This window comes from Candidozyma auris, chromosome 4, assembly GCF_003013715.1.
Source record: "Candidozyma auris chromosome 4, complete sequence".
Taxonomy (NCBI): Eukaryota; Fungi; Ascomycota; class Pichiomycetes; order Serinales; family Metschnikowiaceae; genus Candidozyma; species Candidozyma auris.
Genome location: NC_072815.1, coordinates 656,931 through 669,625, shown reverse-complemented (window position 1 = coordinate 669,625; position 12,695 = coordinate 656,931). Strand labels below are relative to the sequence as shown.

The 12,695-nt window shown below is 44.3% G+C and overlaps 8 protein-coding genes across 8 annotated transcripts; 3 read left to right on the top strand and 5 right to left on the bottom strand. All coding sequences in view use genetic code 12, as the record gives it.

Annotated features, from left to right (window-relative positions):
- Positions 1-41: 41 nt before the first annotated feature.
- PPG1 (putative serine/threonine-protein kinase) lies at positions 42-1,115 on the top strand (the record flags this gene model as incomplete). The annotated part of the gene is made up of 1 exon (XM_029037231.1): positions 42-1,115. One exon carries the CDS (start codon positions 42-44, stop codon positions 1,113-1,115), a length of 1,074 nt encoding a protein of 357 aa, XP_028888287.1.
- Positions 1,116-1,560: 445 nt separating this feature from the next.
- CJI96_0003997 (uncharacterized protein) lies at positions 1,561-3,258 on the bottom strand (the record flags this gene model as incomplete). The annotated part of the gene is made up of 1 exon (XM_029037230.2): positions 1,561-3,258. One exon carries the CDS (start codon positions 3,256-3,258, stop codon positions 1,561-1,563), a length of 1,698 nt encoding a protein of 565 aa, XP_028888286.2.
- Positions 3,259-3,513: 255 nt separating this feature from the next.
- PDB1 (pyruvate dehydrogenase (acetyl-transferring) subunit E1 beta) lies at positions 3,514-4,602 on the bottom strand (the record flags this gene model as incomplete). The annotated part of the gene is made up of 1 exon (XM_029037229.2): positions 3,514-4,602. One exon carries the CDS (start codon positions 4,600-4,602, stop codon positions 3,514-3,516), a length of 1,089 nt encoding a protein of 362 aa, XP_028888285.1.
- Positions 4,603-5,662: 1,060 nt separating this feature from the next.
- Positions 5,663-7,075, top strand: CJI96_0003995 (uncharacterized protein; the record flags this gene model as incomplete). Its single annotated transcript, XM_029037228.2, has 1 exon — positions 5,663-7,075. One exon carries the CDS (start codon positions 5,663-5,665, stop codon positions 7,073-7,075), a length of 1,413 nt encoding a protein of 470 aa, XP_028888284.2.
- Positions 7,076-7,229: 154 nt separating this feature from the next.
- On the bottom strand, positions 7,230-9,725 carry AXL2 (Axl2p; the record flags this gene model as incomplete). The annotated part of the gene is made up of 1 exon (XM_029037227.2): positions 7,230-9,725. The coding sequence occupies one exon, from the start codon at positions 9,723-9,725 to the stop codon at positions 7,230-7,232; it is 2,496 nt and encodes an 831-aa protein (XP_028888283.2).
- Positions 9,726-10,502: 777 nt separating this feature from the next.
- CJI96_0003993 (uncharacterized protein) lies at positions 10,503-11,360 on the bottom strand (the record flags this gene model as incomplete). Its single annotated transcript, XM_029037226.1, has 1 exon — positions 10,503-11,360. The coding sequence occupies one exon, from the start codon at positions 11,358-11,360 to the stop codon at positions 10,503-10,505; it is 858 nt and encodes a 285-aa protein (XP_028888282.1).
- A 306-nt stretch (positions 11,361-11,666) lies between these two features.
- Positions 11,667-12,104, bottom strand: SOH1 (mediator complex subunit SOH1; the record flags this gene model as incomplete). Its single annotated transcript, XM_029037225.2, has 1 exon — positions 11,667-12,104. One exon carries the CDS (start codon positions 12,102-12,104, stop codon positions 11,667-11,669), a length of 438 nt encoding a protein of 145 aa, XP_028888281.2.
- Positions 12,105-12,304: 200 nt separating this feature from the next.
- Positions 12,305-12,691, top strand: DUO1 (Duo1p; the record flags this gene model as incomplete). The annotated part of the gene is made up of 1 exon (XM_029037224.2): positions 12,305-12,691. One exon carries the CDS (start codon positions 12,305-12,307, stop codon positions 12,689-12,691), a length of 387 nt encoding a protein of 128 aa, XP_028888280.2.
- Between the last annotated feature and the right edge of the window lie 4 nt (positions 12,692-12,695).

The window sequence follows — 12,695 nt, the reverse complement described above, 5'->3', positions numbered from 1 at the left end:
GTAGCTGGTCCAAGCGAACAAGAGGATTAGATCTCACGTATATGACGATACAATTCTCGATCCCAACCCTGGACCTCGACTACTGTCTAAGTCAACTACTTGATCAAAAGCCGCCAAAGATTTTACCTGAGGAAATCATTCAGCAGCTATGTCATCAACTAAAAGCCCAACTCTTGGAAGTACCTAATATAATGGCTTTGACATCGCCGTGCACTTTAGTAGGTGATATTCATGGTCAATTTCATGATTTGTTAGAAATATTCAGAGTTGGCGGCTCTCCTCCAGATACGAACTACTTGTTCTTAGGTGATTACGTCGACAGAGGTTACTACTCGGTCGAAACAATCTCACTCCTAATCGCTCTAAAGCTTAGGTATCCTGAGAGGGTGTTCCTCATCAGGGGAAATCATGAATCAAGAACGATCACCACGAACTATGGCTTTTACACTGAGGTGTTGAATAAGTATAATGGCTCGTTGAAAGTTTGGCAATATATCACTGATTTGTTCGACTACATTCCCTTGGGAGCCACGATAGACGGGAAAATATTTGCAACTCACGGAGGGCTCTCTCCATCGTGCCAACTTCTTGATCAAATAAGAGCTATAGACAGGTTCAAGGAGGTACCTCACGACGGAATCATGGCTGACCTAGTTTGGTCAGACCCTGATCCTGAAATCGCAGACTTCAAGTTGTCACCGCGTGGCGCAGGCTACCTATTTGGTTATGATGTAATGAGGAAATTCAATCATGATAATGATTTGCAGCAATTAGTAAGGGCACACCAGCTTTGTAACGAGGGTTTTGTGAGCTACTGGCAGGGGATGTGCCTCACAATATGGTCCGCTCCAAACTACTGCTACAGGTGTGGCAATCGGGCCAGCGTGTTAGAGATCTCACATTCCTCTTACGAAGCCCGCAAAAACAACTCGCAAGGGGTTTTGCCCGGACAATATTGCAATGTCTTCGAGGCTTCTCCCGAAAACGATGAGGATACTTTTCAGGGGCGCGGTGTTAATGGCATAAATCCAGATAATTTGCACTCAAGTAAAGACAGCTTCAGTGCTTACTTTGATGGCCGTGCACGTACTCAGCAGGTTGAGTATTTTCTCTAGGTGCCTTCATGTTCGACTCCCCATTTCAGTTCTCACTCTGTGTTTTACATTGCATCTGCAACTGTCAGTTTCCAATACCATAATAGAACGGCCTCCTGCTATATTCATCATGGAAGGTCGATGTTAATTATAATAGAGCTCGAAATTGAATCCATTATGAACCTCATAGTCTTCTAATGTGATGTGATCCTTGTAGATTTGATGTCCCTTTTTCAAAACAATTTTCTCGTGTGAGGTCCCAAGCTGCATTGATAGAATTTTCTTCAAATCACCCACTGTATCTTCTGACAAGCACTTGACTTTAATCTTCTTACCCAATCTATCGTTAGCGTTTACCTCGATCATGCTGGCAGTTGATAAAAATCAGGTGCGCGAAATTACTTTTGATGCTAGAATTCGCAGCTTCTTCTAAGAATTGTTTAAATAACTATCTCGTGGTCATCATCTACTTAACAGTTTTGTTGACTCTCCAAGCACTTTGTGGAAGCGACTGTAAATATGTGGCCTTTTTCTTCACCCAAAACCATATCACGACACCCAATGTAATGCAGATTGCACTTGTATGAAAATATCCGTCTCGGATGAAGACAACACGACCACCAGCGCCAGAGCATTCCTTCTTCATATCCTCTGACAAAATCTCGTATGGTTCAACGATTCCTTCACACCTAGCTAAAGTGAGCTTATCGATCATATAAAGGATGATGAGTCTCGGCCAGGTTCCACCATAGTTAGATAAGGTGTTGAGTGTCGTCATGTACGTTCCCCCTATGGTTGGATCAGCAATCCTTGTATGAAAGGCGCAAAGTGATACAAATTGGATTGTTGACATGAAGGAATTGAGAAGATGTTGGCAGATGATTAGCAAAAACAATTTCCAGGGCACACCCTCGCCATCAATTTGGGGAAAGAAGAGAAGTATAATATGAGCTAAAAGGGCTGCAAACAAGCGACCGGCAAACCCAAATAGCCATGGTCGTAAAGGGCTCTTGCCAGATGACCATCTCCCTGAATAGTAGCCAAAAATCATCTCAAAGGGAAAGTCAATGAGTACCGTTATTGAAAGGTCTTCTTTGGATAAGCCCTTCTCAAGATACTTCAAATTAGTAGCTGCTTCATTTACTTGAAATCCAAGCTTTGCAAATAGAAGGATGACAACAAGTGTTTGCACATTTGGAAGTTTCAATACTTGATACATCGAGTCGTAAACATGCATCAAATCTTGAAGATATCTCCTGGTCTTATCCACCGGCCTATTATAGACGGACTCATTTTTGTAATGATCAGATGAAAGTTTTTCATGATTTTGTCTGGCCAAATGTGGTGGATCCTCGGGTACAAAAAATAATATTGCAGTCACGATTATGTACATCCAGCCCCAAAAAGTTAGATAGCCGCCAAGATCAAATAGTCCATAAGTTCGAGGAGTCTTGCGAAGATACCTATTTGCAAATTCTGGAGAGCTCAACGCAAGAAATACCGTGAAACTCAGAAAGTAGCCACAATTCATTCCGACAGTCTGAGCGGTTGATGCAAATGAAAGACTTTCTGGGGACAACACCGTGAGAGCCCAGCCATCGACGGCGATATCTTGAGTAGCACAAAACAAGACAAGTAGAAAGAAGCAAGTGGTAATCCTCACTAAGTTCTGAGTCGGATTGGCCATGGACTCGTCTATGACCAAACCAAGATAAAGTAAAGTTAGACCAGAAACCAATTGCACTGGAATGATCCACGACTTTCTTCTGCCAATCCTTCTACTATAAATTGCGTCAACGATTGGGGACCATAGAAGTTTGAGGGAGTAGGGATATGACGCCAATGAAAAGATGCCCACTTGAGAGTATGAAAGCTTGGACTTTAATATGAATGGAACCGATCCAAATGCCAACCCGACCGGAACCCCCTGGAGAGTGTAAAGAATGACGAGTATGATAAATGCTTTAAGATCCTTTCTAGGTAATGAGTGAGAGGCAGTTTTGCTGCTGGTATTGGGCATTGATGTCGGGAGGAGCCCGTCGTTCTCTTCTTGAAAGCCAGGACGTGTTCGTGCAAGCGGCAGTAAGGGCGCCTGAAAGCCCACTTCTTCATCACCAACTTCGTCCAGGCGTCCTGATGAATGGTTCCGTTTGTGTACATCCATTTGACAGCACTATTAATTTTTGTTTGAATGAAAAAAAAAGGTTTACCTCAACGAAAGCGATAAGGTATCGGCTAGATGTGGGATTCTTCAAGATCTTCCATGGCTGCGATTCGCGCCCACCTGCGCGTTTCTGCGACACCTTGTATTAGTGAACTAGTGAAATATTATATCTACAAATATGTTTCATGATAATGACGTGATTGCGTTTCTATTCAATTAAGATTATCTGGGTCGTAGGCAGGAGTAAAGTTGCACCTACAATCCCAAAACCTTTCTAGATGCTCTCAACACAATTTCAGCATCAGGGAAAGCAAAGTCCTCCAATTCTTTAGCGTATGGAGTTGGAACTTCACAACCGGTAACTCTTTCCACAGGAGCGTCTAAGTAGTCGAAGGCCTCGGATTCCATAATCTGGGCACAAATTTCAGAACCAACACCAAAGGCAGGGAAGCCAGCCTCGACAGTAACCAAGTGGTTGGTCTTCTTCACAGACTTGATGATGGCTGGAACGTCCATTGGCTTAATGGACCTCAAGTTAAGGACCTCAGCATTGACGCCGTACTTGTCCTTCAAGATCTCGGCGGCTTCAAGACAATGACCAACGTTTCTCGTGTGAGAAACCAAGGTGATGTCAGAACCCTCTCTTTCGATCTTAGCTTTACCGATTGGAAGAACGAAATCAGGGGACAACGCCTCCTCAGAGATTTCAAACGATTCACCGTAGAGTATTTCATTCTCCAAGAACACAGTAGGGTTAGGGTCTCTGATGGCGGCCTTTAACAAACCTCTATAGTCCTCGGCGGAGTAAGGGGAGATCACCTTCAAACCTGGAATGGAACCATACCAAGCAGCATAGTCCTGGGAGTGCTGAGCAGCAACACCGGCAGCAGCACCGTTGGGGCCTCTGAAGGTGATGTTGCACGGTTGCTTACCACCAGACATGTACAAGGTCTTAGCGGCGGAATTGATGATGTGATCAATGGATTGCATAGCAAAGTTGAAAGTCATGAACTCACAGATTGGCTTCAAGCCGGCCAAGGAAGCACCCACAGTCAACCCGGTGAAACCCATTTCAGTGATAGGGGTGTCAATCACTCTCCTTTCGCCGAACCTGTCGAGCAAACCTCTAGATACCTTGTATGCACCGTTGTACTGGGCAACCTCCTCACCCATCAAGAACACATCGTCGTCTCTGTCCAATTCTTCGGCCAAAGCGGAGTTGATAGCATCTCTAACAGTCATGGTCTTAGTTCCAGAAGCAGCGGAAGCCAATCTCAGAGCGTTTTTGGCGCTGGCCTTCATGGCCATCATGGAAGTCTTAGCGACGCTTGACAATTTGGACATGTTAAGCTCGTTGAATTGGTTGGTTTTGAAGAATTACAAGAAAGCGAGCTGGCACCTGGAGATGGAATAGGTAGTTTTTGATTTTTTGGCGCACTTACAACGGAACGATGAGGACCGGGGCGGGAAGTGCCGGAGGTACAGTTCCGCAGGCAGAAATGAGCGGTGTCCACTTCAAGGGACTAGGCGCTTTTTCTCGGACTTCTCACCGAGACACTGTACAAGTTTGCCAATACAAGGCTTGAAGATCTCGGAAAAAATTTCGAGAGGAACCCAAAACGGACATCTAAGTTGAATTGCCTAAGCCTTCTGATATGCATATCTTTGGGAGTCTACATTTTGGGCCTTTATTTTGATTAGGTATGCTCGTAGAAACATGCGAAAAAATGGTGTAGATTTTGCTATCGGGTGCAAAATGTCTACTCACAAAAATCTTGGGCCAACATCATGCTTCATGAATAATCATGTAACAATTGTGAAAAAAAAAAAAAAATTCAAGCCAACAATAGAGCAAAAAGATGTGCTAAGTTAGTTCGGGATTTTTCTATAACTCGAACCTCACTGCTTTCCTAAAGCCCGGGATCCGAATACTCCTCTCACAATCTCTTTGTAACCATCTGACGGATAATTTTCGCGAGCTGTCAATATTTGGGAACACTGTGCCATCTACCCGTGCAACGCCGGGAATAGAAGAGTCCCCCCTCCAACTTTATTACACCGCCTTGACTCAATTATTCCGAGAGACCTGAATATCGCACGAATAGTCCAAGAATAGCTTGAAAGGTCCAAAATTCGCAGCCCCTCCTGCCCCTCATCACACACCTGATGTTGGCATCCAATGCATCAACCGAAAATTCCCGGGCACGTTATCGCCCCGCACCAATACACCATGAATAACCCAACAGCTCCATACTAACAGTTCTTCTATATAAATCACCAGAAAGTTCGTCGCTAGATTCTCATCATCGCGATACGAAATTTCATGATAAGGTTCTCAAGGCTCCCTTTACGCTCAATAAACACCGTTCTGCGTTTTCCGGCGCCCAGATTATTGAGTACTCTGATGAAGAAACATACCGAGGCTGGTTCCACAGTACCAGCTGAGGCTGCGGATGCCTCTGCAACCATCATTTCAGACTCTCGAGACCTCAGCAAACAATACCACACTGCAACATGGATGGACGCATTGAGGGAAAGATCTAAGCAATTGGCGGAGGGCAAGGTTCTCGACTCTTACTCGTACATTGACCCCAAGACTACTGAGGTTGTGGACAAAACCAGGGCTGATTCCTTTTCTTACCTTGTGTTGCCTTTCAAGGATGACAAGTGGCTCTGTGACACTTATATCAATGCTTTTGGACGTTTGCGAATGGGCCAATTGTTCCAGGATTTGGACGCTTTGGCAGGAAGAATTGCTTATAGACACTGCTCCCCAGCCGAACCTGTGAATGTCACTGCCTCTGTTGACAGGATCTACATGGTCAAGAAGGTCGATGAAATTCAGAATTACAATTTTGTTCTTGCTGGCTCGGTCACTTGGACCGGTAGATCCTCTATGGAAATCACTGTCAAGGTGTATTCCTACAAAGGTTCGGTCCCCAAGAAGATTGAGGCTGACAGTTTGTCTGACGACGATGTCTTTTTGACTGCAAACTTCACATTTGTTGCTAGGAATCCAATGACACACAAATCCTTTGCAATCAACAGATTACTACCCGTCAGCGAAAAAGAATGGTTGGATTACAGAAGAGCAGAGTCATTTAATGCAAGAAAGAAGTTGGCTGCCAAGAACCTGGGTGTAATTCAACCTACCGATGAAGAGAACAGACTCGTTCACGACATGTGGACTGCTTCTAAGAAATTGACCCTGGACTATAATAAGAATGTTCTGTTCATGAAAGACACCACCATTACCTCGACATTGATAATGCAGCCTCAATATAGAAACAGACACTCATACATGATTTTCGGGGGATACCTTATGAGACAATCCTTTGAACTAGCCTACTGTGGTGCTACTGCATTTGCCAGCGCTAATGCAAGATTTGTCTCCCTAGACTCAACTACATTCAAGGCTCCTGTTCCTGTCGGATCTGTTCTCTCGATGACGTCAACAGTTGTTTACACTGAGCATCTTCACAGCACAAAGGTTGCCAAGGGAAAGCACTCGCCGCTTGATTTGCCTTCTACGAATCAAATTTCCGGTAACCCCGATGCGTTCTTGTCGGAACCAGGAACGCTAATTCAAGTCAAGGTCGATACAAGAATTAGAGACTTGAATTCTCCGGACTTCACAGAATCTGGTTGTTTTATCTACTCATTCTATGTTCCATCCAAGAGCTACGGACCTGGCGAGCCTGCCTTCTCCTCTGTGATACCTCAAACTTATTCTGAGATGATGGAATATCTCGAAGGTAGAAGAAGAGCGCAGGATACGGCACACTATGTCTCTACATTACCGAAGCCAAAGCTTTAGTTTGGATATTCAACTAGTTAAGATTTCTTGATTATTTAATTCATTAATTATATCGAAGCGAGTGAATTGAGGTCAGTGTAGATTGAAAACAAATGAATAGAACGCCTTAACCAAAAATTAAATTGTAAAACCCTATCATGAGAGGAGATCCCAGTCACTCGCTCTCAGCACTACTGCCGTCGTGAATTTGAGCAGTCTCTCCAGAGAATTCCATGGTAGGAGTGTGGGAAGAATCTCTCAAGCTGCCTTTCCTGGTGAACTCAACTAACTTCGCCTGGCCATTGAGTGTTTTGCCTGCACCAAGAGGTTTATCGTTTTGTAGATCATCAGAATAGACTGATGTTTTAGAAGCGTTATTACCAGCAGTTGTAGAATATGAGTTCACAGGCGTATGCTCTGGGTTATTTAGTAGGAAGGTCTCTGAATCTGGGGATGCCACGAGGGCATCTTTTGATCTTCTCCATTCATAATTACCCACTGGCGTTTTAACAACCTTAAAGTCGTCCGCATCAATAGAAGAGGTTTTGCCGCTGAAGTACTTTGCCATCAAATCCTTTTCTTCAGATTCCTCACGGCCATATTGATACTTATTGTCACCTCCTCTGTATGCGTTGTCTTCCTCGTTAATGTTGTTGAGACTCATGCTTTGAGCAGCACGCTTTCTTGGTGAGGATGTATTGGAGACCAGCGTAGGGACAATATTACTATCACTGTCAAGCCTCTCTATATTAGCCGAAGAGCCGCTTTCACGGAAGTGCTGATCAAGAGAGTCTCTCAGGAAAAACGGGGATTGAGATGCGGATCTGCGAGTTTCATCATCGACAAGCCTAACGGCAAAAAGCTCCTCAGTGTTGACCGTGCTATTAGAAATTTCTGAGGCATGTCTTTGCATAAGCTTATTTTTCACAGCCATCAAATCTGACTCATCCTTTGCTCGCCATGACTTCATTGGTTTCTCTGAAGCATCAAAGTATCTTGAGGTCGAGTCGCTATCAACATGCGTGACAGAGGACAGAGTTGACGCAGAGTCATTGTCTAGTTTCAATGCATTCAAAGCACCCAACTGATGTGGTGTCTCAGTACGATCATCCAAGTTTTCAGGCCGTTCGATGAACGTATCCTCCATGGACTTTTCATTCTCCTCCTCATCTTGCCTTTTCTTACGCCTGCAACACAAAAAGAATAGCAAAAGAAGCGCCAATACAAGGAAGAAGCACGGAAGGCCTATTGCAAGACCAAGTATCAATGCTTTACGTGAATGATTTCCAGATTTCGACTGCTCATCGGCTCCGTTACTCAGCGTCGAAGATTCTGAAGATCTTGACGTTGGTGTCGACAGAGTTGATGAAGTGGACGATGAGTTAGTTGGTTTTTTCTCCTTGTCGATCCCACGAACCGAAAAAGTTCTCGACTCTGAATCGTAAGAGGAGTCAGCCTGGATTTTGACCTTGACCAGGTTGAGGTCGGATGGGGCTTTACCAACAAGGGTCATATTAGATTCAACGTAGGATAACCATGAGTTATCATTCTCATTAAGCGAAACGCTCACCTCTGTATCATTGAAATCAGTGAAGAAAGACTTCATGATTTGATATTCAAAGAACTCACCCTTTGTAGCATTGACGTCGGGCAATTTTTTGAGCGTGAAGACTGAACCAATGGAATCAAACCTGTAGGGCAAGTCAACGGTGTTGCCGTAGAAGTCGCTCACAACAATGGAGAAGTTATCACTTCTTGAAGAGTTTGGAAACACTCCACTGAGAGTATAATCGTCTTTGTTGAATGTCACGTAAGATGGGAGGTCGTTGGTAGCCACAGAAGATATGTTCGACTTGTTGATGAGGTTTCCATCCAAGTATACGGATGAAAGAATCGGAGCCTCGTAGTGGAAATCAGCGCCAAAGGTACCGTTAATCTTGATCGACTCGTTGAGAGAGGTGCTCAAGTCGTGAGCACCAACCAAGATTTTGAAGATGGCTTCTGCACCAGAAAAACCATAGTAATCAGACGCTAAGAAGCTGAAGCCATACTCTGAGGAAGGTGCGATGTCAGATGTCACATAAGGTACTGTGCCTGAGAAAGACAAATCGTCAGCATTGAACGATATCCAGCTAGGCAAGGAGGTTCTATCCTGAGAACGTCCGTAGTAGGCTATGATAGGTCGCAGCGAGCCATTCTTCTCCTCAAAGATATCCTCGGAGAGTTTGATGTCAAAGTCTTCACCCTCAGATAAAACAAGCCCGCCTCTGCCATTAGTCCTGCCATACTGAGCAATTATAGGGAACATAACGTCGTCAGATGACAATTGGATACCCGTGCTGTTGGATACGAGCATTGTGTAGTTTCGAGACATTTCCGAGGCATCGGTGTCGTCCTTACCCGTCAATGTTATTTCAAAAGACGCGACGTCGCTCTCTGATGGGGTCCCTGAAAAGGTTCGACTCAGCTGGTCAAACGAGAGCCAACTGGGCAAGCCGGTCACCGAGTATGAGATGGACCCACCGCTGTTGGAGCGGTAAGTCAAGTAGGCAATGGTGAACTCATAAGGCTGGTTTACACGAGCGACATTTGGGAGCTGCTCGTCCATGGGCCAGCCAAGATAGATGGCATATACCACCGCCTGAAGAAGTATTAGAAGACGGAGGAGCATAGACTGAGTTGGGTGCCGACGGGAAACAATCCGAGAAAGATTTGCAAAAGGTGGTGATAAACTTTGGGAAAGGAAGCAAAAGAAGGAAAGAAAGATTTTGTGGAAGTGGCACGCTTCAGAGAAAATTTAGCGAAGTAGCCGCTTAAGACGACTCCTTCGTCAAGTTGGGAACGGCTGCGAATAACACGAACGCTGCCTACAATACATGCAAGTTTTACCCTCTATTCAATCTAAAAAAGCGTGTACTGATTCTGCGCGAGACATTCACAGTCGCGATTTCTGCCAGGCACTTTCGCAGCCAAGAGTGGTAAAAGAAGCATCAAAACAAGTAAATCAATGCGTTACGTAAGTGATATAGTTTGAGTCTGGATATGGTCTCTAATAATTCATTAGTGAAATTTACATTCTACATTTGGTTTTATCATGGCTTTGTTTCGCTTGGGTTAGACGGGTCGCACGAGGTTTGTTTACGTTCGCGAGACGCGCACCTGGGGAGGATGCGAAAGTCATCCTCACCGCATCTTAGACACGAAAAGCGCATTGCTCAATAAGTTGAACTTATGATGGGCGTGGCTGCAAGTAATATGTAAAATCGCCTCGGTTGAATGGTTTTTATGCTCTCCGAAACTCACAAATTGAAGCTCCTCGATTTTGGTATTCTTTGCTCAGGTTGACACTGCTTTGCGCGGTCCGCAGCTGTAGACGACCAAAACAATTCCAGCTTGTGACAAGGCGAAATTCTCTTCCTCATCGTCTCCAGGCTCCAGGCCAAAATAGCTAGAACCATCTCGGGATGTAGTAGATCGCAGCGATACCAATGTAGCCGAACCAAAGCCCGGCTAGCTTTTCGGCTATCAGATGAAAGTACATATTTGTCATGAGTAACATAAACCACCAGAGCGCCATCAACAGCATGACTACAACTTGTGGGGTAGTGTAGAATGTTTGTACAACTTTACCAGATATCGTCTGGCTCTTCAAGCCCTGCCAATCTCTTTTAAGCTGCTGCCATCCTCTCCAGTAAGGCATTATCTCAAAGAAAAGGTATAACGAAGAATGCACCATAAGAAATACGTGGCCCAGCGGATCGTGCCCTCCCTCCCAAGAGCCCTTGATTTTTCGGCATGCATAGGACGAGATCTTGTTTGAGTGAAAAAGTCCATCGAGCTCTTCGAAAAGATGACTCAAATGTTTGCCATCTGTTGCCACACACTTGCCACCGGTATAAACGAAAAGCTTGTCCATAATTGGCAAGCCAAAACACCACTGGGTGAATAGGTACCACCAGAACGTTGCAGCAGCGTATCTAACAAAAGCCAAAAGCAACGTGTTCTGAACATTCTTGACATGTTGTCTCAGCAAGACATTACCATAGAAATAAACAACAGCGATGGTTGTCCATGCCCAACCTTTTTTCACAAAGAGTTGGTTGAAAATGTTTCCCTTGTCGTTGTAGTAATTGTACACCTCAGCTTGCTCGGAGTATAAGTGAAGGACCTTGCCTAAGAAAAAATTTAAAGCGAAGGAAGCAACGAAGAGGAGTTCTGCAAGAGAAACTCTTAGACGTTGTTTGACATAAGTTGAAAATCTTATTAATAGTGCGTAGTCCTGGTCGTACCTTTTATGAGCGACCATGCTGCAAAGAAGGTGGCAATACAGTGTATTGTAGATGTGTTCTCTACATCAGATGCGCGTGTGCGAACGCAGGCTTGCTGGACATTCAAATACGCTATCAGGTATTTTTACGAGCGTATGAGTTCTCCTTAAATTCACGAGCAACATTTGCTTGCATTGGTGGTGTCGAATGTAGGCTGTCCTTTGATTTGAATCCCCTCGAGTTATCATCCATTGGAACAACCTACCGTTCTTTCACTCCATCGGCCCAGTGATTTCTTCAACACAAAACTTCCTCTGGTGATGACTGTCGTTTAATCATTTCGTTTATGATACATGGCTTCCTTCATTAGTGTCCTTCTGTTCTGGCTGTGTACTTGTATGAGGATTAGTCTCTCCATTTGGATCTCCCAGAGTATCCTTGCCTTCACTCTCCTCAGGCTTTGAAATAATCTCCTCCAGGCCTTGCCACTTTTTGACCATATCGTTCATTAGACTGTTCATAAGCTCGGGATTTGTGATTTGTTTGCGAAAGTCTGGGTTCTGTAGTAGCGTCAAAATATGAAGACAGTTAGGGTAGACCAAGTGCTTAGCGTACTTAGGGCTTCTCCAATAGTTTAAGTAATCGAGGTAATTGATGAACGAAGGATCGTTGAAGTAGTCGTTCTGCGCTAGGAAATTGACATATTGAATATTTGCTAACGATTGGACGAACTCAAGTTCCACTTCCCATCTCGTGGGTAGCTCATCAGGTTGGTCTGGCATATGTGGTTGCAAATTTTATTCTTTTCAATAAATGTTTTAGTTATATCTATTCTTTGCGTCGATTTCGCCGAAATCTGCTGCGCTCGTTGTAGTTAAAAAGCTCACCACTTTAGTTGATGCGATACACCGAGAATAAGCGCACTACTACTTGTTTCCAAAACAAACCATCCTCAAATCTCAATCGCACTTAAAATCACGAAATGTCACGACAGCTAGCGCTCGAGAAAGAGTTGCTGCAAGTCAAAAGTTTAAACAAAACCATTGACGCCCTTACAGAGACCGTAGTTTCTGCCAAAAAAAACATAGCCAAAACGAAAAGCACGACTGACAGCGCAGGCGCTCTCTTGGAAGATTGGATCAAGATACTAAATCAAACGTCGTTTGCGAGAAATGCCTTACAAGACTCGCGATGGAAAGGACCAATCGAGGATAATGAGGATGAGGGCGATGAGGTGCTGGTGCAAGTAGACCAGTTGACGAGTGAACTAGAGGCTCTAGAAGAACAGAATCGAAAACTTCAAGCACAGTTAGACTCTTACAAAAGACCAGATTCGCTGGAGAGGTCAAGGAAGAGACAGAAAACTTAGACAT